This window comes from Stigmatopora argus, chromosome 12, assembly GCF_051989625.1.
Source record: "Stigmatopora argus isolate UIUO_Sarg chromosome 12, RoL_Sarg_1.0, whole genome shotgun sequence".
Lineage (NCBI taxonomy): Eukaryota > Metazoa > Chordata > Actinopteri > Syngnathiformes > Syngnathidae > Stigmatopora > Stigmatopora argus.
This window is the reverse complement of record NC_135398.1, coordinates 13,830,084-13,856,617: the sequence shown is the minus strand read 5'-3', so window position 1 is coordinate 13,856,617 and position 26,534 is coordinate 13,830,084. Positions and strand designations below refer to the sequence as shown.

At 38.8% G+C, this 26,534-nt stretch overlaps 2 protein-coding genes across 4 annotated transcripts in view; both read left to right on the top strand.

Annotated features, from left to right (window-relative positions):
- The window catches only part of LOC144086150 (solute carrier family 12 member 7-like), a 40,169-nt gene extending 21,608 nt beyond the window's left edge, over nucleotides 1–18,561 (top strand). For 2 of the 3 annotated variants that reach the window (XM_077615966.1, XM_077615968.1), the window contains 12 exons: nucleotides 633–731; nucleotides 872–991; nucleotides 2,130–2,234; nucleotides 3,071–3,239; nucleotides 4,279–4,474; nucleotides 4,548–4,717; nucleotides 6,012–6,143; nucleotides 6,223–6,330; nucleotides 6,418–6,587; nucleotides 6,986–7,000; nucleotides 11,487–11,620; nucleotides 12,311–15,290. In XM_077615966.1, coding sequence (XP_077472092.1) covers nucleotides 633–731; nucleotides 872–991; nucleotides 2,130–2,234; nucleotides 3,071–3,239; nucleotides 4,279–4,474; nucleotides 4,548–4,717; nucleotides 6,012–6,143; nucleotides 6,223–6,330; nucleotides 6,418–6,587; nucleotides 6,986–7,000; nucleotides 11,487–11,620; nucleotides 12,311–12,402 — 1,510 coding nt within the window. In that variant the 3' untranslated portion in view covers nucleotides 12,403–15,290. Of the gene's footprint in view, nucleotides 1–632; nucleotides 732–871; nucleotides 992–2,129; nucleotides 2,235–3,070; nucleotides 3,240–4,278; nucleotides 4,475–4,547; nucleotides 4,718–6,011; nucleotides 6,144–6,222; nucleotides 6,331–6,417; nucleotides 6,588–6,985; nucleotides 7,001–11,486; nucleotides 11,621–12,310; nucleotides 15,291–17,564 lie in introns of those variants that run through there. The other variant, XM_077615967.1, reaches the window with a different exon arrangement.
- Nucleotides 18,562–20,513: 1,952 nt separating this feature from the next.
- Nucleotides 20,514–26,534, top strand: part of col15a1b (collagen, type XV, alpha 1b) — a 52,761-nt gene continuing 46,740 nt past the window's right edge. Inside the window, exons 1-2 of the mRNA XM_077615965.1 lie at nucleotides 20,514–20,707; nucleotides 20,920–20,984. Coding sequence (XP_077472091.1) covers nucleotides 20,697–20,707; nucleotides 20,920–20,984 — 76 coding nt within the window. The 5' untranslated portion in view covers nucleotides 20,514–20,696. The remainder of the gene's footprint in view (nucleotides 20,708–20,919; nucleotides 20,985–26,534) is intronic.

The following is a 26,534-nucleotide window of genomic DNA, read 5'->3' as shown; positions in this document are numbered from 1 at the left end:
TGTTGGATAGCTTCAGTAATTGATAAACATGCAGTCTTTTGTCTTAAACCCAGGACACTAACATTGCCATTTGGCCAAGCAAATTATCCTGCTATTCAGAAATTCATGGAAAAATGTTTCTTTTTATTTACTTGCTATCTATCAATTAAACAAAGCAAAACAACCTTTTATTTTCAAAATCATGGGAAAAACTGTTCTTTTTATTTAATTGCTATTTATCAATTATTGGAAGGGGTTCACTCACCTGACTTCAGTGCAGGGAAACATGTGATTGCTTCCCACTCGGCGGTGGTATGATTGGGTGCGTGAGTGGTTGTCTGTCTCTCTGTGTCCCCTATGGCTAACTGGCGAGCAGTCTAGGGTGTAGTAAGCCTTTCGCCCAAAGTCCCCTGGGATAGGCTCCAGCAGTTTACAAAGATGCGTAGTACGGAAGATGAATGAATGGCCTTTTTATATTTTTATTTTCATGTTAGAACTCAATAAAGGCTGAGGCTTCTCTGCAATTACAAGTTCATAGTTACTGTATATTCCAAATTTAGTAAGGTGTATTGAAGAAAAATTACACACACACTTGCACAAACTTTTTTGTCACATCTCTTCATTTCTTATTTCTTTTTATTGCATATCCACAGGTTTTTTCTCATGTGCTATTTGTTTGTAAACCTGGCCTGTGCAGTCCAGACATTACTTCGAACCCCCAACTGGAGACCTCGCTTCCAATTCTATCACTGGTGAGGACATTTCTTTGCTTCTCATATTAGTCCCAATCACTTAGATACAAACACATTACAATTCCCAAATCTTTAATCTATAAAAGAATATAATATAAATTTAAAATTATATTGTTATAATGGTTCTTTGTGAATCCTAGGACCCTATCTTTCTTGGGGATGAGTTTGTGTTTGTCACTCATGTTTATCTCCTCCTGGTATTATGCCCTGGTTGCCATGGTGATTGCTGGCGTCATATACAAGTACATTGAGTTCAGAGGGTGAGTTTATGAATCAAATTGACCCATGTTTAAAAGTTTATCTCATTCTGTAATTATCTGTCACTACTAGTCTTCCTTTCCTCCATGTGGAAATAGAAACAGATATTCATGTACAGTGGTACCTCGACATACGATCGTAATCCGTTCCGAGACTGAGATCGTATGACGAGGTTCTCGTAACTCGAGCGGATGTTTCCCATTGAAATGAATGGAAAACAAATTAATTCTTGCCAGCCCTCTGAAAAAACACCAAAAACAGGATATTGGATTGGAAAAAAATGTTTTATTTCTTCTAATTCCCCATCTATTAACAAAGTAACACATAACTAGTGGTTTAATAGAAATAAAATGTGTTTAATCTATCTAATCTAATCTAAATGATGCACACAAATGTCCTCACAATCGGATAACGCACAACCACTTGCCAACGAGCAGCAGTTTTTTATCAGCGATCGCTCCGCTGCTCATGGGAGCTTCGGGGACGCTGGCTAGCGGCTCCCTTTTAGCTTGTAGCATCCGCTTTGAACGGCGCCTATGATAGAGTTGCTACCGGGGATGCTATTGCGGGGAGTTGCGAGCCAGTGCCCCTGATGTTCTTATGAGCAGCGAACGAGAAGTAATATAATACTCCTCGTATTAGATAAAAATAACAGCAAATGCAGCAGCTGAGCTTACCCACGTATTGATTGTGGGTAAAGTATTATTCTGAGAAAGAGTGCCATTGCCTGTCGGCGTTGTGTGCACGAGTATACTTCATTACCCAGAAAGCCCTCTTTTTCCCGCGCATGCGCGTTGTGCGTTTCCTGGTCTGAATAACTCATCCGGTGCTCGTAGATATTGTTATACACGAAAGATATGCAAAAAAGACAGTGCCATGGCCACCTGGCTTGGTCGCATGACAGGCGAATTATTCGATTGAAATTTCCGTCGTAAGACGAGAATATTGTATGACGAGCAGTCGTATGACGAGGTACCACTGTAACATATACTGCAAAAATAGTACCTACAGCACAGTCTTGCTGTATTTAGAGGGGTAATACCGTCTGTCTCAACACATGCTCTGAAATAATTTATCTCAATGCACCAAGATCTATGCTTAGTAGAAAGGATAGACGTGAAATTAAGAACCTGTGCACAGGGCAGAAAAGGAGTGGGGAGACGGTCTTCGAGGTCTCTCCTTAAATGCAGCACGTTATGCTCTAACTCATCTCGAGGAAGCCCCACTACACACTAAGAACTGGAGGTGAGTTGTGTATTTCCGTGGCAGGTCATGCTTCTGGATCTCAGTCTTAATCTTATTTTGACTAAATTAAACTCTTAAAACCGCTACTATAATATTATTCTGTTAAAAACTATCAATACTATAGTAAACAACCTTGCCACCTGCATCATCTGACCCATAAGGCCGTCCAGGTGCATTTCTGCATTTCTTTCACGACTGCTGTGGCCATGATCGTGTTCCATAAGTTCATAGCGTGCATAGTATTTCATTCATAGACAGCCTTTGTAGAATGAGATAATGATGTGAATAAAGGCGTATTCACACCAGGAAAGTGCATAGTTCGTCTTCTTTGGTCCAAACTAAGATACAATGTATGCTTTTGGTTTGATGATGTACCTTTTCACGTTGCAATTTTTGCAAGGGACCCAGGATTTGACAACAAACCCACACATGGGCAAATATTGTTCTGTCATTGCACAATACGGTCTGAGCGGGATAACACAGTTTATCTCTACTTATTAATATGCGTGAAACACACTGAGATTTACTGAACCTCTGCGGTGCTCCATTATATGATAGTTATCGTGATAATTATCAATATCGACTGGTAATTTTTTTAAATATGATAACATTTTTTTCTAAGTTGCGCACCATGAACTTTTTGGGTTTGGTCTGAACCAAATGGGAAAATGTGAATACACCCTAACTCAGAATATGACAGCCTTGTAGAAAACCTGGTATTTGTGGTTGACTTGACCCTGACCTTATTATTACAATTATTACTTTTTAACTGGATAAACAAAAGATGACAAGAACATTGTTTCATTTTTCATGAAAACCTTTTATCATGCCATCAGGCCCCAGCTATTAGTATTGTGCAAGTTCGACTTGCACCTGGCGTTGAAACATCCACGCCTCCTGTCCTTCACTACACAGCTCAAAGCAGGCAAAGGGCTTACCATTGTCTGTTCTGTACTGGAAGGAACTTACATGACTCGAGGATCTGATGCAAAGACCGGAGAGCAGGTTTGGCTATTTCTGTGTTCAGTTTGCATTACTTCACAGCGCTAATTAATGAACGGAATTAGACAAAAGTGATGGTTGTGATTCATTCGCACTGAGCAACATTGATTGTAAGCTATACTTGGTCTGCCTGATGCTTTCCATCTCCAAAGTGTAGCAATACAAATCCACGAGATTTTTTATAATCAACCCTATTATTTTGAGGTAATCTACAGTCAAGCTTCTGGAAAGGGGATAGCGGACTCGGGAGGCAAAGAGGGGCACACTAAACATACAGTATCCATTGCATTATTAATTCATTTTCTGAACCGCTTATTCTCACAAAGGGTACTGGAGCCTAGCCTAGCTGACTTCAGGCCAAAGGCGAGGGACACCCTTAATCGATGGCCAGCCGAGCCCAGGGCACAAGGAGACGGACAACCATTCACGCTCACACTCATAACTAGGGGCAATTTAGAGTGTCCAACCTGCCTACCGTGCATTTTTTGGGGGGGAATGTGGGTGGAAACCGGGGTACCTGGAGAAAACCCACGCGTGGCCGCTAAGAACATGCAAACTCCCACAAAAGGATTCGCACCCAGGACCCCAGAGCTGTGAGGCCGACACACTAACCACTCATCCCCTGGCCGCCCTTAAACATACAGTACTAGATTTAAAAATACATGCTAAATTTCAAAAAACTTCTTTACAAAGTAAACATAACACAAATTCACTAGATAAGAAGAATATGATGGATCATAGAACAAAGCAAGAATAGACAGTGACCAAGGCAAGGACAATATTCGATGAATGAAGTATTTCCAGGGTCTGTTGGATAATCCACATTGAAGTATGGCAGCTGCTGTTAAAAGTGGCCCCAAGGTCTATGAACCATATATGGAGATCTATCTTTATGGAATTCATTAAGTTTCTCTATTAGCAGATGAAATGAATAAATATGGACCACATGCTTTAAAAATGAACATGTAACACTTCAAAATGTGATGTTTGTTATGATTTCTCTCTCACATCAACATTTCTTTGGATCACAATTCATCTGCAGAACCTAAAAGCAGCCATGGCTGCAGAAAAGACCAAAGGTTTCTCCCACGTCGTCGTGTCCTCCAACCTGCGAGATGGTTTCTCTCTGCTCATCCAGTCAGCTGGGCTGGGAGGAATGAAGCACAATGCCGTTCTGATGGCTTGGCCAGCAGGTTGGAAGCAGGCCAGAGACTTTTCTTCGAAAAGGAACTTTATTGGTGAGCTAAAAGTAATGAATAAAATCTGTGTTTTTTAATCCACTTCAACTAAAACACTCGTCTTTCACGTTAGAGACCGTGAGGGAGACAACAGAAGCCCATCAGGCTCTCCTGGTTGCTAAGAACATCGACCACTTTCCAAGTAACCAAGACCGGCTGAAGGAAGGGACCATTGATGTGTGGTGGATTGTGCATGATGGTGGACTCCTAATGCTGCTGCCATTTTTAATCAGTCAACATAAGGTTTGGATCTATTGTTAATATGTTATGTTTGTCAGATGACTATCTCTATCTAGCGATACCAATGCACTAAATTTTTACTTTGTTGTATAATGTTTTTGTTATTCATTTTCCTCATGTTGTCAGTTAGTAGATATGAAAACTGTATCCATAAACTACAGAAGAATTTTATAATTCTAAATACCAAATAAAAGCCACATGACGGTGTAATCATTCACCCGTCTAACTTCGGTGCAGGCAAGCGTGGGATCGATTCTCGCCCGGTAGAAGTGTGATTGTTAGTGCGAGTGGTTGTCTATCTCCATGTGTGACCTACGGCTAACTGGCGACCAGTCTACGATGAAGTATGTAATATCAAATTAATAATGTAAGTCAAATATTGTATGGGCCGCCCGGAGGCCTCACAGTTCTGAGATTGAGGGTTCAATGTCAGGTTTGGACCTTCCTGTGTGGAGTTTCCATGTTTTCCTTGGGCTTGCTTGGGTTTTCTCACGGTACCACGGTTTCGTCCCACATCAATCAAAACATGCTTGGTAGACTGGTTAAACACTTTAAATTGCTTCCAGGTTTGAGGGCGAGTGCTTATCTGTCTACTTGTGCCCTGTGATTGGCTGACCACCAATTCAAGGTGTACCCCGCCTGGTGGGCATAGTTTGCTAGGATGGCCACCAGCACCCCCGCAACCCTTGTGAGGACATGCAGAACAGAGAATGAATAAAATATTTCAGTGATAAAATAATTCAACCAAACAGCATCAAAATCAACTAACTCATTTATCAAATTTTTGTTCCTGATGGTAGCCAATCAAGCGCCTAGATATTACATGTAAAGCGAGATGTCTAAAGGTGGCGATTGCAGCGTAAGTAACTGGCTGTCATTTTGGGTTAGGGGATTTATCTAGTGGGCTCTATTCTAGTGTAACATTAGTCATCCACTACTCTTAACACAATGAATGCTTTTGGATTTACAAACTTTGATTTTTAAGAAACTATAAGCGTGGCCATAATTATGGATGGATGTTGAAATCTTTTTTATTGTCTTTACATATCCAGTTCATTTACTGCGCCTGCAAAGAATGGTAAGAACAAGCTGTATAAAAATCAGTTCATGATGGAGCAATCTATAACTACTTCATGCTACACTGACTACAGTTATGTGTGTGAAATCTTTGGTCAAGTGTGTGTGTGAGCTGTCAATGTTACATTAATTTAAGATCACTCTCCCCTGGTATGAAGTACTTCTACAAATTCAGAATGAAATCTTCAATTATAAATTAAACTTCTTTTGTCTTCTGAAGGTATGGAAGAAGTGTAAAATGCGCATCTTCACAGTGGCTCAAATGGATGACAATTCCATTCAAATGAAGAAAGATCTCCAGATGTTTTTGTACCATTTACGTCTAAATGCAGTGGTGGAGGTGGTTGAAATGGTGGGTAGATTTTTATACATACATTACCTGATTTATCAAATTACATGTTTGTCAAAATTAATTATATTTACCACCCTAGCACGACAGTGACATTTCAGCTTTCACCTATGAAAAGACACTGATGATGGAGCAAAGATCTCAAATGCTCAAACAAATGCAGTTATCACGCACAGAACGGGAGAGAGAGGTACACTGACCCCTACAAAAATGTATATATATTGAAATTTTAAAGAAAACAAAGCCATGCACATTTTTTTACCTTTTTCATTTTTAGGCCCAATTGATCCATGATCGTAATACAGCGTCACATTCCACAAAGGAAGACAAAACTTTAACAGATAAACCGGATCATGTCCAAATGACCTGGACGAAAGACAAAATGATTAATGAGAGAAATAAACATAGGGAAGCAATGGGTGTAAAAGACATGTTCAACATGAAACCGTGAGTATATTGTCATTATACTTGGTTAATCACAATTACATTTGAAAAAAAATATTTTCTAATTTTATTTGTTTATATTTTTTCATATTCTTTTATGCTGCAGATAAATACATACAGTTATGAATACCACACTTTCCCTTTGTAGTTAAAAAAGGATTTCTTTCTGCATTCGTTTAGTCAATTTAAAAAGTTTTGTTGTCATTCTTGATACATACCCTTAGCTTATTTTGTTATCTGAAATGTTTATTTCAAATGTAGTTCTTTTATTAAATTCATGTCCCATGATTGATGGTTGACCTAAAACAGGACATGTCAACATCAATGAAATAATCTGACAATTTAGAGGAGCCACGTTACCATGTCAGTGCAATAATGTTGTCTTTTTCTCACCCTTATAGTGAGTGGGGGAATCTGTAAGTGTTTTTGCTTTTTATCTTGCCTTCCTGACATGTGCATGTCTTCTGTGTATGCATGTGCATGACAATCATCGTGTCAAAGTGCATAATATATAGATTTATAAAAATATATGTTCAATACATCCGCAGCCGCAGAACATGTGAAAAACATTTGCCAATTTCATTGAGCCTATAATTTAGACACATCACAAAACCACACTAACATTTACAAGATTACAAACATATTTAACAAAGTGGATGTTATTAAAACTGATATACACTTTTGATTGATAACATTGCTAACTGCATGTGTGTTCTAAGAGCTCAGATCTATTTTTGCATGACAGACAAATGTTCGTTTAAAAAGAGCATCAATGAACTTTTATATAACATTCTGTACTGAAATTTGGAGGCTTCGTTTAAAGCAGAATGTGTACAACGTTGTTGCAAAATTACCAATTTCATTAATACACCATTAAGATGATTAACACGAAAGTGAACAAATACAACATACATTTTACAGAGTAAATTATCATAGTCAAAAGACCGATTGTCTATTCACACCCAAGCTATCAATAAGACGACGATGATTTAAAAAAAAAAAGAGCAGTTTAGAAGTATTTTTTTTCTTCTGGTACTTCATTCATCACAAAGATCATTACCCAAACAGTGAACATAAGAATTACAGACGCTCCCTTACTTACGAACATTCAACTTACGAACAACGGTACATACGAACATGTCTGCAAATTGCGTTTAAGTCCAAAAATGTTCGCAAGTTCAATTTTGTATTTCGCGCCTTTTTCGGAGTAGTACTTCTTTCCGCCGCTAATGCCGACGCCTGGCGCTGTGAGAGCTCAGCTCACCCAGCATCTACCTTCTTCTTCGTTGCAATGCGGAAGTGCGTGAATGTATCTCCAGTGTGCAAAGAACCTTTTTCATTTGTATCATTAAATATCTCATGCATCCAATATTGAATATGGTTGGTTAAAAGCTAAAGGCTTCTATTGAGGGAGTTGCAAGGAAGAGGCAAGCCATTTCATTTGAAACGAGTGGCAATAATAACGAAGCTTGATGCGCGTGAGAGTGGTGAGCGTTGCACATTCAGTACCATTTATAAACAGAAAGATCGAGCAGCAGGACCCAAATATTGAACGTTGCACAAAGTTTGCAAATCAATTGAATGATGCCATACAGTGCTACTGCATCATTTATGATGAAAAAAAGAAGAAAACTGCAATCGTCATTAGGTCGCTTCTTTTGGCCTGTTTCTAATACATACATCTCTCTCTCTCTCTACAGTACTGTACATATTCTCTCCATTTTATTAAATGTTTTTTCTTTCAGTACAAACCAATGCGTGTTACTTATACAAGCCTTAAACATACAAATGCACTTATATAAACCTTCAATATACTTATATCGGCCTTAAACATAAATTATAATACAAAATATAGCACTATATCAACTTACAAACAAATTCAACTTATGAACAATCGCTTGGAACCAATTGCGTTCGTAAGTAGGGGAGCGTCTGTATCTTGTTATATTGGCAAGTTTTGGAAAAAAAAGTCCATATATCAGTTAGCTAATACATAGGTAGAAATTCATCAGAAAGATCACCACACAAACAGTGAATATAACAGTTATTCTTTTACAGGGTGACCCAAAGAAGGAAGCTCCAAAATTTAGATTAGATGCGTATCACTTCTTGATTTCGTTTTTCCAGGAAAAAAAGAGATTGAAGTTAAAATTAGTTTATTTTTAATACAATGTATGATGTTCTGGAAAAAACTAATATACAATAGTTATGGCTACAGTTTCTTTTTATTCTGGAAAAAAAAACTCAGGAAGAATCTGAATTTGAGTTCTAAATTGACTGACACCCTTAAAAAAGACCGTGTCAGCCAGCTGATATATCTGTTGACCTTCATCATCACCCAAATGGTGAGCATGTCAGTTATTCTATTATATCGGCGTTGTATACTATACAGTAATCCCTCGCCCTTTCGCGGCCTCACTACATCGCAGATATTTTTCTGGGGGATTTTTTTTTCCATCTTTAAATTTTTTATTTTTTTTATTATTTCTAAATTCATAAATAAAGTGAAAACATGCTGAAACTCGTAACCAGAAGCCACTCTTTCTACTAGGACTCAGGACTGATTTTTTTTTTTTTAATAGACCTTATTTTGCGGTTTTTCTATTATCGCAGCCATGTCTGGACCACATTAACCGCAATATTCGAGGGATTACTGTATAGGCCGATAGCTGATGTGGAAAGTCCATACTATATCGACTGGCTGACATATTAGTCGACCTTTATTGTGAATGCATATTAGTATAAAACCTGTTGTAGCTTAGTGGTGTGAGCGCCCGACTACCATTGTGGTTAGTTGAATTCCCGAGTTCGATTTCCGCTTGGCTGTTTCATGGATGGCATCCGGTGTAAAAAAAATACTCGTGCCAAATTTATCATGTGAATTGACTGATTGACAGACTCTATTCATATACTAGCTTTACGGGGACCTTAAAAGTAAGAAAACTTCATTCATGGGTTGAATAAAGTAATGAGGCATTTTACAAGAAAAGACGCTAATCAAGTCAATTTTAAATAAAAACAATGCACTTTGACAATACAGACGCTCCCCTACTTACGAACATTCAACTTACGAACAACGGTACATACGAACATGTCTGCAAATTGCGTTTAAGTCCAAAAATGTTCGCAAGTCCAATTTTGTATTTCGCGTCTTTTTCGGAGTAGTACTTCTTTCCGCCGCTAATACCGACGCCTGGCGCTGTGAGAGCTCAGCTCACCCAGCATCTACCTTCTTCGTTGCAATGCGGAAGTGCGTGAATGTATCTCCAGTGTGCAAAGAACCTTTTTCATTTGTATCATTAAATATCTCATGCATCCAATATTGAATATGGTTGGTAAAAAGCTAAAGGCTTCTATTGAGGGAGTTGCAAGGAAGAGGCAAGGCATTTCATTTGAAACGAGTGGCAATAATAACGAAGCTTGATGCGCGTCAGAAAGTGGTGAGCGTTGCACATTCAGTACCATTTATAAACAGAAAGATCGAGCAGCAGGACCCAAATATTGAACGTTGCACAAAGTTTGCAAATCAATTGAATGATGCCATACAGTGCTACTGCATCATTTATGATGAAAAAAAGAAGAAAACTGTGCAATCGTCATTAGGTCGCTTCTTTTGGCCAGTTTCTAATACATAAATCTATCTCTCTCTCTACAGTACTGTACATATTCTCTCAATTTTATTAAATTTTTTTTTTTCAGTACAAACCAATGCGTGTTACTTATACAAGCCTTAAACATACAAATGCACTTATATAAACCTTCAATATACTTATATAGGCCTTAAACATAAATTATAATACAAAATATAGCACTAAATCAACTTACAAACAAATTCAACTTATGAACAATCGCTCGGAACCAATTGCGTTCGTAAGTTGAGGAGTGTCTGTATTGCATAAAATTATTACAGCACTACCTACAGTACATCCACACTTATAAACACATTGTTATTCCTGACATTATTCATTAAGTGTCATTTGATTGATATTTGCATGAAACCAATTATGTTTCGGGTGGAGGCAATGTACTACTTCTCCATTGTAGATGTTAGCAAAGGGAGTCCTCGAGTTACGACAATCTTCATTCCTACGCTGGTGACGCGACCCATATTTCTGCTAAAGTAGTATTTTTACTGTCTAAGTTGAAAATATTCGCCAAAATACTATAATAATACATTTTTAAAAAACAAGAATACTTGCCATTACTGCTGAGAGGTAAATAGAGAGTTATGGTATTCAATGGTTTCTTTGTACCCAAAAGCACGAGACACTGTGACTCCAACAAAAAGAAACCAAAAGCCCCTCATGCTCCCTCTCTTACTACACGTGGTGGGTTTAGAGTGACCCAGAAAACACAAAACTCAACATCAACATTGCAATCTGAAGCATATATGCAACCCAATTTGTTACTTAATTGTCCTTATTTTTACGTCACATGAACCGGAAGTTTTGCAGACTTCGACTTTTGGCCACATACAGTCTATATCAATACAAAAGTTCTTTTGGCAACAAGTAAGGCGGGTTTAACGTGGCAGTTTAACTTTGATTTGAACGCAATATGTCTTTACTGATGTTCATCCGTGTCTCTGTTTTCTCCGCTGATAAGCTAAATTCCCACTGTAATTGCTTTTCTTTAGCTAGAAGATCCAAATATTTTCTTTTGGGCCATAATGTGAAATAAGTCAGGTCTTTAAAGGCAAAGATCCTCGGCGCACAAACACAGACAAGCTCAAACTTTGGCGTTGGAGCTCAAATGGCAGGCGAGGCAAGGGCGTCGTAAAGTCAAAATGTCGTAGGTCGAGGACATCGTAACCTGGGACTCTCTGCAGTTTAAGACATTCCTCATGTGAACATTTACCAATGATAATGGATATTGTCTCATGTTCATGTTAATTGAGTATAGCAACCAGTCGAATGTTAGAAGGATGCACACAGCTGTGAAGCTGAATGAGGTGGTGGTCAAGAAATCCCGAGATTCCCAGCTTGTGTTGCTCAACATGCCAGGCCCCCCAAAGAACAAGGAAGGCGATGAGAACTGTATCCTTTTTTATTTCAATTTTATTTTTTTACAGGCTAGAGGCCTTTTAAGTTGACACTCAGGATATTGTTCTTCATGTGGACAATAACTTTGAAGTCCTACTTCTCCAATATTCAAGATCCTCTTGAAACTTGATAGCTAATTAGCATGTGCCAGTATCTATCAATCCTCGTAGCCCAATTTTTTTTGTTTAGATTTTTTTTGTATCATGGCTGATTAATTCATTGCTGATCTATTGTCCCTTTCGGTTCCGAGTTGGTAAGTACTAGAGGGCAGTGTAGACGTAAAAATGTTGCCTGTAGGTGACATGCTAGACAACAGAGGGCGGCCTACAACCTGTAATTGCACACGTCTCTGTGGTATTTTAATTTTATGGTAAATCATTAAGGAAAAAAGAATAGCAAAAGGGCAAAAAAGTACTAACTCACACTAAAAACTTATTGTAATTATAATAATAAAATTCCAGCAATTGTTTTCTTTAAATTAAAAAAAAACGTAAGCAACAATGCTTACCTACGCCAAAGGTTCTTCTAATCAAATCTATACATTTAGGCTTCGATAACACCCTTTATGTCAACAATATAGTTTGTGCAATTTTTGGTATAGATTAGGTTCTGCTATACTGAAAAATATTTTAGATATTTCGTCTTTATGTATATTGTTGCATTCCTCAAGAGGCTGTCTACAAGATATGGAGTTTCTAGAAGTTCTAATGGAAGGACTAGATCGTGTGTTATTGGTTCGTGGAGGAGGATGTGAGGTCATCACCATATACTCTTAGAGCCAAATCAATCCCGAATTCGGGCCGCATTGGAAGAAGAAAAGTGGAGTCATGGAGTGCATACTCGACATGGACCATTTTCGTAGACGCTTATGCCTTAAAATTGTCTGAAATTTAAAACAAAAAAAGTCTGACCAATGGCGCTTTCACACCTGTAGACTGTTTGTTTTGTTTCGATTCAGGGGCCAAATCAATTGAGTTGTCTTGTTTTCAGTTGTCGGCGCAAATTTTTATTCGAAAACTGCCTTTGAAGTTGTGTTTGTCCTGCCTTCTTTTAAGGACCGTCCAAGAGATATCGATTCCTTAGATTTCCGTCCTTTAATTCCTCCTGCTTTACCCAGATGACAGGCATGGTGGAAATATAAGATGTTATAATAAGTTGGCTTTTATTGTTAACTACTGTATCAATCAGATTAAGAAATGGTTGACTTTTAGCTAAAGTAGCGCTGCCAACCTCCGTTCAGCCTATTTCAGGAGTAACCTTGTCCCAATTTCGGAGTTTATCCAGAGTGAATGCGATTCACGCAAAATCAATTTGCGCTGAAGTCACACAAGACGAATCATCCGTCAGCACTTGTAACTCGAATGATTCAATATGCTCTTGTGTTACCGAATTCTTCCAGTTTACAGTGCAGTTGAATCAAGATGGCGGAAGCCGTAGCGGTGGTGTGAATTTCGAGGCATTTAAATTGGAAATGTGGTACTTTTCCGAAATAGTGGCTTCAAAAAAAATCAAGTGACAATTTTTGGGGATTTCCGGAGATTAGGGAGGTTGTCCGGAGTCCCGGAGTTTGCCTTGCATTTCCGGGTAAACTCCTGAAATTCAGGAATATTTGGCAGCTCTGCTAATGGTATGTGTATGGATTATATAACTTGTGGACATTACCTAACACCAGTGGGACCATTAACACAACGTTAGGTGCCGTGATCATAGGACTCAGGGTGTTAAAAGAATCCCTGCAGAGCTTGAATGGAATCAAGCCAAGATCACCTCATCTAACAGCCTATGATCTACCCTTTGGCATCCAACATATGCCCAAATGAAACAATCTATAGGTTTGTTTCCGAACAAACAGAACAGGTGTGAATTCGCCTTAAGTGATGTCAGCCCATCATGTCCATGCATTTCTCAGAAGATGTTGAACCATCTAATGCAGGGGTAGGGAACCTATGGCTCGGGAGCCACATGTGGCTCTTTTGATGGTTGCATATGGCTCTGAGCTAAAATATGGAAACCAGTGGTGAGAGAGCCGAGTCCCGAATGCACCAATAGGAACGTCACATCGGCACTGTGGCATTGACTTTTTTTTCATTAGAGTCTTCTGCATCTATTCTCTCATTGATACTCATTGATATTCATTGATTAGGAACAGGGTAACAATGTTGTCAAAAGAATTCAAAGACTTTTTGTACTTTAAAAGTGGTAAAATGACTAAAAAATTGGCACATTTTCATGTATTTTGACTTTTACATTGTGAGTATGGCTCTCAGGGAATAACATTTGAAAATAGGAATTGTTTATGGCTCTCTCTTTCAAAAAGGTTCCCGACCCCTGATCTAATGTATGTTGTAATATACCAGCTAGTCCATGAACTGCAATCCACATCATTATACCCCATGTGGCAAGAGAAGAAACTAAGTACCATTTGCTCTCTATTTTATTATGTTGTATTTAAAAATCACTGACAGTTAAGTCCTTTGTGCCAGGAATGACTGATCATCAACTGATCATTGTTTCTGAAGTGACAAAAATCCTATCTTTAATTTCAAATGGGACAAAATTAATGGATTCCATCTATTGCCATGCTTTATCAGTATTTTGTTAATTGATCGTGTATGTATTGTAAATATAGTGATTAATCATGTAATAAGGGAAATACGGTAAGTTCTAGTAAAATGAAGATGTCCTGTTTATAAATTTGGAGCATTGAAAGTGTGTAATTATTTTTGTATTTGTTATTTCCTGTGACTTCAAATCGACGTGCAATTTGAGAGACTTTACTTATGCATTATTGTCTGTTATCGTTTTTGATTATATTAATGATGTGTTCAACGTGCCAATCAGAAAGTCAAGGATTAGTCTATTTTAAAATTGCTTGTTTGTAAAATATTAACAGGAAGTACTGCCTTTTTACATCTCATCATGAGGGCCTGTCATTCTTTATCACAAATGGATAAAATTCCACAATTGTCACTTTGATGTATTTAACCTATTAAAAACTGCCTGAATGAAAATAATATTGTTGACATGGCCCTAATTGTACCTCTCATGAATATACCAAGAATAGTCTTACACCAACAGCACAGGGAGTATAAGTGAGCATGGTTTGGAGCTGAAAAATCCCTAAAAGGAGCTTCAGCTGTTGATGCCTTGTATGAACTAGTGATACATGCTATACTTGGAAATGCTTGTGAATTTAGACAAATAGCAGGAAATAGTTCAACAGGAAGCATACTGTACATACAAAAGAAATTAATCTAAATATTTACTATCTGGACATTGTTAGGATAACAAGATGCTTCTTTAAAGCATTCCTACAATGGTTTTAAAGTCTTTTTTACAATTATTATCCAATGTTCAATTGAGAATATTTCTAAAACAGGTACAAGTACTTCGTGAGGCAATGATTGACATTCCAGTGATCCAATCTGTCATTAGTTTAGCACCGAATTCATAAGGGAATGTTAGCTTTGAGTTTTTTTGTTTTTTATCCATGTCATGTTTTTTTTTCCTTGTTGTGTCATGCTTTCCATTACTCTTTTCTGTGATGTTTTCCGCCCCAGTAAGTTTCTTAGTTCATGCCTTTCAATTTTGTGACCTTTTTTTTGTTTCTGGCAATTTTAAGAGAATACGTTTATGTTGAATAAATACTTTTTTGTTTGCACCAGCTCCTAGTTTTTGCCATGTTTCCGTGAACTTGACGCCATCCCTCATTTCATCTTCGCTAGCCAACCGCTCCAGGCGAAGTAGAGAATGATTGAAATCTTGGCGAACCCCTTCGAACTACAAAAACAGTGCGTCCTTTGTCAAATATTTGTACTAAAATTTTAGTTTACAATTGATCAGAGAAAGTGAACGTTTATCATCGCCAAGGTCATCATCAATACATCTGTATTTATTCGAATGGCTGCTAACTACTGCTCCAGCGACAGGTATAAGTCTGTTGGCAAAGCCTGCCCTTCCCTTCTGGCTCTGGAATATTGCAGTCGTAAAATATAACAAATCCATCTCCCATGTTGAGGCTCTGCTTCAGGAGTTATGTGTAAAAGTGGAAACAGCCTAGAGCAGACATGGGCAATCCGGTCCTAGAGGGCGGCTGTGGGTGCAGGTTTTTGTTCCAACCAATCCAACACAGACAGTTTAACCAATTAGAATTCTGCTGAAACAACAAGCACCTGACAGCAATCCACTGATTGTATATCGAACATACCAGATTGGTGGAAAGGTTTCCTCTTATGGGTTGGAACAAAAACGTGCACCCCCTTTTGGGAATTAATTGCCCATCCCTGGCCTAGAGTATAGCGGTCTTTGTCACCTGACTGGCCAGACTTTCTGGAGGTACACTACTGCCGACGGCTTTAGCCCACCCCACAGTTTAGGGTACTCGGTCGTTTGGTCGCCCGGAAGGTTATTGATAATGACCATTTAAATCGTTGCTCAAATTCCCTAAATACAAACTGCGAATTATTATTTAGTCATACTTAATGCCCTATTTATTATTAGGCTAAACAAAAGCTCCAAATTTCCCGTACTTTTATTGTGTTTTGTTGGAGAACTTGTTAAGACCCTGACTGACGTCCCTTCCTAAGGGGACAACTCATGTACATACAAACTCTTATACACTCACACGTCGGCTCAGTGAAACTGCTCATGGCCATTGTTGGCTTTTATTGATGTGTAGACCATGTTGTTTTACCTTGTTTTGTCGCCGGTCTTTTGGTCGCCCGTTGTTTGGGTCCGGGCGACCAAAAGACCGGCGACCAAAAGACCGGCGACCAAAAGACCGCGACCAAAAGACCGACGACCAAAAGACCGGCGACCAAACGACCGCACACGGCAGTTTAGAATCAACGAGCATGTCTGCTCGGCATGCTTGTTACTAGGCCACTGCGACGCTCAACGCTAGAAGTTGAAGGAGTCGTAAATGCAGCATTTGTTCGGCTTCCCAACTACCAGTGACCCCAAAGATCAAAGTGATACCAAAGAAGATTCAACCAAGCCAAGTTCCTGCAGCCAAAGTTTATAATTTCTTTGCCCGACTGAGGGTGGGTGTATGTTTGGAGGGATGAAGGGATCTTGAAGGGATGAAGGGATCTTGAAATTGGAGGAGAGTGCTTAATCTTCATGACGTAGAAATCCCATGCAATTCATAATGGCTCGTTGTAGTTTCTGGTTTTGGAAAAAGGACTGAAGAATGAAATTACTGATTTTTCTTTTTGGCTTCTTAAAAGTTCCCTTTTGACAATGCCATATGTTTTCACAGTAAATATTACTTAATTTATATTGATAATATATATTATGATATTTACTTAGCACTTTTCAAGACATTCAAGGACAGGGCATTATAGTTTCACCTCACTACCATTGTAGCCCCGGCTGAACTGGGGCTGTGAGAAAGAAGCGAGGCACCAAATTTGCTCCACCTCACCTCGATCAACCATTAATTCTGACACCACTTTCACACAGGCAGGTACCTTTCCCAAAGAGACGACAATGAGCACTGATGGGAGCTGGATTTGAACTGCCAATCCGCCATTCAATGGATAACCCCCTCAAGCATCTTTAGCACTGTCGCCCCTAATAGGTTTCAACTTCCTGTTTATTTGTTTGTTTTTGTCATGCACATTGTTTTATAAATGAAAAACATATTGTATTGCATTCATGTTCTTCCATTCTTGACAGTGTCCCTGATAATACGTATTTGGCATCTCCTACCTAACAGGCTCATGCAAATACACTTTCCAAAAATCAATTATACTCCTAAATTGTTCTTGTCAGGCTAGGGAAAGTTGGCTGTCAGTGAATGGCTTTTTGTGAGTAGCAGCCATTAGTTTGCTGGGTCAGGACGCACACAACACACCCACAAATAAAATCTGACAGTAATGTTGTAAGAGTATTATGAAGTAAACTGGTCTCATTTACATATTATATTTCTTTCCAGAGTTCCTTCAATCTTTTGCTCCCAGATTGAGATCCTGAGCTTGTGACATTTAACATGTAAAACTGAACAAAAATCTACAGTTTTGTAAAAAGGTAGGAGCAGTATATTGGTAAACTACATTCTTGATACACAGATACTGAATGGGTGCCATTGGATAACTTAATTTTGTGCACTGTTAAAAAAAGGAAAGATTAAGATTAGCAGAATTAGACATTCTGAGTGGCCCGGCGGTCGACTGGTTACCGCCATGGCCTCACAGTTCTGGGGTTGTGGGTTCTATCCCAGGTCGTTCCTCACGGTGTGGAGTTTGCATGTTCTCCCCGGGCTTCTGTGGGTTTTCTCTGGGCACTCCGGGTTCCTCCCACACCCTGAAAACATGCATGGTAGGCCCGGATTGAACACTTGAAATTGCCCCTATGTATGAGTGTGAGCGTGAATGATTGTCTGTCTCCTTATGCCCTGCGATTGGCCAGCCCTAAAGTCAGCTGGGATAGGCTCCTTCACACCCCGGGACCTTTGTGAGGATGAAGTGGTTCAGAAAATGAATGAATGAAAGGTTTAGATAGCGTCGCTCAGTATTTCAAGTGTTTCATGTTCTCATTTTGTTGTTGAAAACATTTACTGACTTAATTTAGGAACATATTAAACTTGTGGGGTTTTGCGTCAGCCTTATCTTATGTAAAACACAGTAAATAATAGGGAAAATTATATATCTTTTGTGTGCTATGGATCGGAAGCCCGGCGGATGAGTGGTTACCGCGTGGGCTTCACAGTTCTGGAGTACTGGGTTCAAATCCAGGTCGGTCCACCTGTGTGGAGTTTTGCATGTTCTCTCCGTGAGTTTCCTCCAAGTACTCCGGTTTCCCCCCACATTCCAAAAAACATGCATGGTAAGCTGATTGGACATTCTAAATTGCCCCGAGGTATGAGTGTAAGAGTGAATGGTTGTTCGTCTTCTCGTGCTCTGCGATTGGCTGGCCACCAGTTCAGGGTGTCCCTTGCCACCCCTAGGCTCCAGCACCCCCCGCGACCTTAGTGAGGATAAAACGATTTGTAAAATGAAATGAAAAAAAAAGAAACTCTTTAAATCTGATGTGATCCTGTATAATCATCTTATCTTTCACAAGTTAAACTCTTGTGTTCATGTGATTCTTCTAGGTGCCAATGGGAAAGGAATACTCCCCCGCATTCCAGGTATTGTCTTTGTCTTGATTGTTTCTTAGTCTCTGATGCTTGGGCTAAGTATCCTTTTCCTTGAGGAAGGTTGTTTATCTGACAGCTCCATCTAGGAGAAGAGCTCAAGAGGTCAAACAAAAGTGGCCTGCCTCTCTGGCAAGGGAATGTTTTCCACAAAGAGGAAGGGAGCCAGAGGATGAGGAAATGCGGGGCACATATTATTTTCTCCAGGGCCATTATCATTCCTGTTTCTGCTAATAATGGGGTGTTAACATCATAGCATGGGCATTCTCGGAGCAACGCCCTCTGAGCCCGTTGATCCCTTTGGCTTTGTCTGGCACGAAGACAAACCCATCACGTTGAGGAAAATACACACATACACAAACAACAGATAACACTTTTATCATCAAGGAAAGGTGTGCATCAAAGTGAAAAAAACAGAAATATTTTTTTCTAATGCATAATTGTGTAGAAAACGACTCTTGTTGCAAAAGACATTTTTTCTGGGAATTGTGTGAGATTTTCTCGATACTAGTACTATTTTATCCAATCAAATGCGAAAATCAGAGATTGTCAGCCCTTTTTGATAACGTCTGCAATGCTCATTGTCCCATGCACCTGTGTTCGGGTTTCCGGGGGACTTTCCACGACAACGCACTCTTAACCGAACAAACAAATTTAAATTAACTTGGATTAATATATACAGACACACTCAAACATACGTTTAATGTAACTTTACACAAAACTGAATTCAATTTTTTTTAACCTTCGTTCTGGCCGGGTTAGTTGTTTGCCACGCCTCCACCCTCACATTCGCTATCGATGGGCTGTTTGCTGTTGTACGTATTCCCTTCAAAATATTCCGAAAATGATGCACACAGATGTCCTCACAATAGGATAAAACACGACCACTTGCCAACGAGAAGTAGTCTTGAATTATCGATCGCTCCGCCAACGGGATTTAACATGCTAGGGCGAAAACAGGAAATGCAATAGCCTCACCCACGTATTGATTGTGGGTAATGAAGTTTTATTCTGAGAAAGGGTGCCATTGCCTATCGGTGTTGTGTGCACGAGAATACTTCATTACCCAGAAAGCCCTCTTTTTGCCCGCGCATGCGCGTTGTGCGTTTCCTGGTCGAAACTCGTCTGAATAAATCGTTCAGTGCTCGTAGATATCTGTTATACACGAAAGAGATCCGGCAAAAAAGACAGTGTGCTACAATGATAAACAGCCTCTCATGTCATGGCCACCTGGCTTGGTCGCATCTCAAAATTTTGATCGTATCGCGGGCGAATTATTCGATCGAAATTTTCATCGTACCACGAGCATGTCGTAGGTAGAGCTGATCGTAGGTCGAGGTACCACTGCAATGGATACAGGAAGTGTATTTATGTTTCGGGGGATGCCTGATATCGTAAGACGTTCCATAACTTGCATTTTTTTTCAAATCTTGGAAAAAATGTTTCCCATCAAAGCTTTTTGTGACCTCACTATTTCATATGGAATTAGAAGCATTTGTAAGTAGAAATACCACTGTACATACAAAGTAGTTTGGTTCGATGGATTAACTATAAACTAGAAGGAAAAACGTGACACATTAAATCTGAAGGTAAGTTTTGTTTATCTGTTTGTTTCTTAGTTAGTTAGTCGGCTACTTTGATTGTTTTTATGAAGGCATCATACTAAAACTATTGAGAGAAAATTGACCATGAAGTAACCTAGTGAGGGCGGGAGGGTCAATTGAGTGGGTTAAGGGTGGGGTTTCTCACCAAGGGAATCACATTTCCCAACTCTGTGGGCCTGAAAACTCAACTCAGAACTGAGAGAGCTTTTGTACTGCAGAGAGGGAGAGGGAGAGCTATGAGACAGGGGGAGCACAAATTTAGGCAGAATTTAATCACACATATGCACTTGGATTTGTCCCGTGGATTTGTAAAACATTTGCTTTCATAATGCTGCAAGGGTAAGACTAATTTGCTTGCATGGTGTTATAGAAACAAGCTATTTTATCACCAATTTTGTCTCAAAGTCTCTCAGTCCTATACATCACCGTACCTTAGACAAGAGGTCCATTCAAACTCACCTTTCTCAATATACATGGAGCTATCTTGTCTCACAGATTTAAACTCTAAATTTAATAACAAAACGGAACTAATGGCTGGTGTTTCTCCTCAGGTGGACTCAAGTTGTGCATCTTGTCCTTCTGTGCTGTGGCTCTGCGGCTTCGCAGGTTTCGGAAGGTAACTTTCGTGCTTCTTCTCATGCTGTCCTTTTACTTATAAAAGCTGTTTAGAATCTAATTAGCCTACTGAATATAACCGCTGTCGCAAAAATTCAAAAACACTGCATTCCCTGCCAGAAACACTATGTTATCTTCTAATGTTTGTTTTGTTTGATAAAGGCACTTAAATTTTGTATTGATTAGCTCTTGGGCTCAAAGCATCATTCAATGTATCTTTATGCATCATTTTACAAAAACATTTATTAAAAACTTGATGCTTCTTACATTGTGGAAAATGGAAATAGTTTAAGGGAGACACATAAATGTCCCAGTATGATGTTTTCACAGTATACAAAGATAGATAAAATACACAAGCATGGCTTAACTTCAGATTGATAAACTACAAAATTGATAGTTAGCATCATCAGTGACCTATTGTTCTCCTCGGTGAAGATCCCACAAACAAATCCCTCAGACTCTTAAAAACATATTTGGGACTTTATGTTTATTGAAGAGAGTGAAGATGTTCCAGCAGTTGATTGGTTAGTGCGTGGATTTTAAATAATTGCTATAGTGATTCAACGTGTGCAAATACTTAGTTAGTTTACAGAGTAACTGTACTTAATTCTCATCTCATCTCATTTTCTGAACCGCTTTATTCTCATTAGGGCTGTGGGTGCTGGAGCCTATCCCAGCTGACTCCGGGCCCGTGGCGGGGGACACCCTGAATCGGTGGCCAGCCGATCGCAGGGCACAAGGGGACGGACTACCATGCACACTCACACCCATACTAGGGCAATTTAGAGTGTCCAATCAGCCTACCATGCATGTTTTTTTTGGAATGTGGGAGGAAACTGGAGTACCCAGAGGTAACCCACTTAGGCCCGGGGAGAACATGCAAACTCCACACAGGTGGACGTGACCTGGATTTGGACCGCGGACCCTACAGCTTTGAGGCCGACGCATTAACTACTCGCGCCACCAGGCCGCCCGGATTTGAAGTCTATTATCGTAAAAGGTTGAAAAACAGGATCCCTCATTAACCGCCTTCCCAGTTGAAATGGATTTAATGTCCATAACTGTTGATGGTAGTGAATGATTTAATGCAACAAAAAAATCTAGAGGTTTAATTTATACAATGGCATTGCATGTGCATACCTCTATTTAGGAAATTTATTAGTTCCATAAGTGGTTTCATAACTTGGATTATTAACAAGTAGAGACACATTTTATAGGTAAATTCTCTCATTTGTTTCATGGTCCTCAATATCCTACCAACTAAATCGTTTACAATTGATCAATCTGTTCCAATTTTGTATCGAAGATGTGCGAAACACACATAAGGGAAACAATATAAGAAAATCATTAAAAACAAACATGCAAAAACATGTTCTATTGTTTTTGAATGGCATAGGTGAGAGACGAGGAACCACACAAATTGGAGAATTTATCTCATCAGATAATTTTTTTTTTATGGATTTTTCAATGTAAATCCAAATACTGAAATTCTATCCAGTTTTCTACGTTGACTTCAACATGTCAGCATTTGAACCCTGAACTAATTAATGAAGAGGCACTATTTAAGTGACAAGCCCCAGTGTTAAAGATGAGAGGTTAAACAGAATGCAGGCTGAATTTAAGCTTTTATGGAGGCCATATTAATTGATATTTTCTTCATTTGCTGCAGGCCAATTACAACTGTGCAGCAGTTGGCCCGCGGGTCGTAGTTTGGACACTCTTGTTCAAGCATGTGCATTTTGGCATTTCAGTTTATGGAAACATTAGCACTTTTATGGTCAAATTATTTATTCCCCGCATACTAAACAGCTCATTAAAACCACTGCCAGGTTGAGAGTAACTACCTCGTAACTGGCAAAATTTGGGTTTTAAAAATACCAGAGTGAACGTTTTGTTATTAGTTATAAGAACCTTTCTGTACAATAGAAAGCATTGTTCGCTTTGTACATTCTCTTCTAAATTGTAAGTTTTCCAACATGGCCTACAGTAGTTTAATGCATCTCTTGGACATTTTTTCATTGAGAACAGGTGACCAATTTTAGCACATAAAATTGCCCCATTATCTGAAACTACCCTTCTTTTTGGTTTTTCTTTTATGGTAGGCATAGTACTATCTGCCCAATATTCTGAAGGTTAGAACGTCCATCTGAGCCTCTGACTTTCCTGTAGTGTCTGCTTCCAAAAAAATGCAATTTATATATTCCATATGTGTAAATGCCCTGCAAGTGTGGATGGTTAGTAAGTATCCTATATTTTTATCATATTAATGAAGAATCTAGAAAATAGCTAAAAATATGTTGGTAAAGTACACTTGGGGGGGCTCGGTAGGGCAAGTGGTTAGCGCGTTGGCCTCACAGCTCTGGGGTCCTGGGTTCAAATCCAGGTCACGTCCCACCTGTGAAGAGTTTGCATATTCTCCCTGGGCCTGCGTGGGTTTCCTCTGGGTACTCAGGTTTCCTCGGACATTCCAAAAACATGCATGGTAGGCTGATTGGACACTAACCCTAAGTATGGGTGTGAGTGTGTGTGGTTGTCCGTCTCCTTGTGCCCTGCGATCGGCTGGCCACCGATTCAGGTTGTCCCCTGCCTCTGGCCCAGAGTCAGCTGAGATAGGCTCCAGCACCCCCCGAGATCTTAATGAGGATAAAGCGGTTCAGAAAATGAGATGAAATGAGATGTGCACTTGTTCGCTTTTTTAGTCATTTAAACAAGTGTGGGCCAGTGAAGGCATACCTGTCAACTTTATGTTTTTCCTGTATTTTATACCTTTTTTATCATTTCAAAATGTGTACGCCAAATAATAACTTTTGTACGGTTTTTTTAAAATACGTTTTTGTCAAACCAATCTTGTTTTACATATTTCGGCTCTAATCCGGATCGTCTCGGTCACTGGTAGCAGACGAAAACGTCATCGTCGACTGCTTATATTGTCATCCTTTAAGCATGATATGCGCACGTGCATTCCCCTAACACGGGTCCGCCTTTACACTATATATAAATAGTGCGTCAACAACTAATATACCCAGACAGTCAAGCTGTCAGCATCATACAGCGACATCTACAGAATCTTGAATTCAGTGCAAAGGCGCACCAACTAATTAGGCACCCCGTCCACTTTGGGGAAAATTTTAGTCTTTTAAATGCGCCCTATGTGAATAAATATGTGTCGTGTTGCATTTGTATGGTTTATTATCACTTAATAAGGGGAATTGCAATCATTAAATGGGGAATTAATTGGCCGAGGTTGACAGGTATGAGTGAAGCCATTTTAGACATTGTTGACTATATAAATATATAAGACTTTACTTGAAATTGCGCTTGCTTGACTTTGAAAGGGGATTTTATTTTCAACCTACTCCAGGTGCTACTGCAGTAGATAATCCAACTCATATTGTGGTTAATAACAGCACTGTATATGTTTTAGGAATCTGAATTCATGGTAAGCGTGTGAAAACAGACATAAACTTTTCCATATTTGCAGTAATTGTCTTTCTTCATAACTCTAACACTGAATCCACTGTCTGCTTTTCAACCAGTTTCCATCTTTGACATGATTTCTTGCCAGCTCCAATAAGCATTTTGTCATACAGAAACCGGATCTGTTTACATGGCTTGGTCGCTCATGACACGAGAGAGGGTCCTACTAAATGTCGTCAGTACATTAGGATTGGACCGACTCAGGGTAGGGTCTGTAATGTTTTCAATGAGCAACAGTGATTTGGATTTGGAGCACAGTTGAATACAATGGGACAACTGTAAAAGGTAATGGCACAGCAGCCAACCAGTTGGGATTTAATGGGAACAAATATCATTCAGTGGAAACTTGGATCCCTAAAGAAAACAACGTTGTGTTGTTCATAATGGGATGTGACAAAGTACAACCTTAGTTCCCACTGTTATGTTGAAGACATGTTGAAGTCAGCAACCTAGAAAATGGCAGGCACTGTCTTTTGACGTTTTTTTTTGGGCCGAATTTTGTTCATTCACTCTATTGTACGTACATGAGTGACTGCTCCTGTTTGTATCTCCCATTTCCATGGTTACTTTAAAAAAGTTAATCATGAATCATTATCATTGTGTGCGTCATACATGCTATGCTTTGGGCAGAAAGGCTGCAAAGAATGCCTGTTTACTAATTGGACGACTCCATAGAGTTCGGAAAAGCCTTCAACTGATTATGCATCTCTTGTGTGCTTAATGTAAGTGATTGTTGAATTTTATTGTAATAAAATAGTATAAGTATAATAATTTTACATTAGGATACATCTAAAATGATGCTCTGTTCACAATTTATACTTTTCTCAAGTAACTAAATAACACATTCAATCACAGCTTTTAAGTGTTCTTTCTGAAAGAGCAGTTTTATGTTCATAGAGATATAACTGTGACATAAAGAACTGACAAGAATTTGGAAATTATCAGGTTTACAATAAAACCAAGTTTATACTGCTGACCCAATCCAATGTTTACATACTGATCACACAAGAATCGCTGGTAAAAGACATTTGAATTCAAAATACAAAACGGTCTCATTTAAATTTTAGTTAGCTCTTGATACAAATATGCCAATCAGCTATTAATTTATAGCATGAAAAGATACACTTCAATTATCTAGCTTTTTGTCCTGAAAGAGCAGTTGTACATTCATAAACCTGTGACATCTAAAACTTGCAAGAAGTTTGAAATGATCAGTTTTATAATTTAAAAAAAACTTCGTATTGATCCAAAATGTACATACTGGTCACATAACATCAAATACATTTATTGGTAAAACACACATTTGACTTTAAAATACAGAACAGTCTAATTTAAATAAAAAAATAGGGTGCTGATAAATTTCTGTCAATCAATGGCATGTTTGTGTATCAAGACTCGGATGAAGTCTGAATAGAACCTTTGACCAACACAATATAGATGAAAGTGGGTGTCAATAACGAAACAGATGCCGTGGACCAGCACTTACTGACAGGTTGATCTTATCTTACCTAAGTAACACAAAGAGGTGTGTGTGAGAAGCCAAATTCACTAGGATTATGTAGTATATTTACTTACGATGGGCAGGCACACTTTGATTAACCAAATAGTTGTAGGTAAGATACCCAGAAATTGTGAGGAATTCTGAATGACATACAAAACAGTAGATGCAAAGGTACTTTGTGCGTTTTTAGAGTTCAAAACAAGCCTTTTGTGTCCAGAATTGGAAGACATTTTACTTCCCAACATTCAAGTTTGAAATAATCAACATACAAAATATTAAAAGATGCCGTTGCAACATAAAATTATTTGTCAAGAGACCAAACTGAGTGAAAGCATGCTTGAATACTTATCATAAAATTTAAAAATTGAAGGCCAAAATGTCCTCTAAATTCGATATGACCCTTAAGAAAGGTCTCGACTCACTTTACTCCAAATACACAAACAAAAATAATTACAAAACATAGTATCAAACAATATACATGTACACACTGTACATGTAGTAAATGCAAATCGGCATTTTCTGAATTTGACAGACAGCAAAATATATGTATAATGGCAACCATGGAAGAGATTG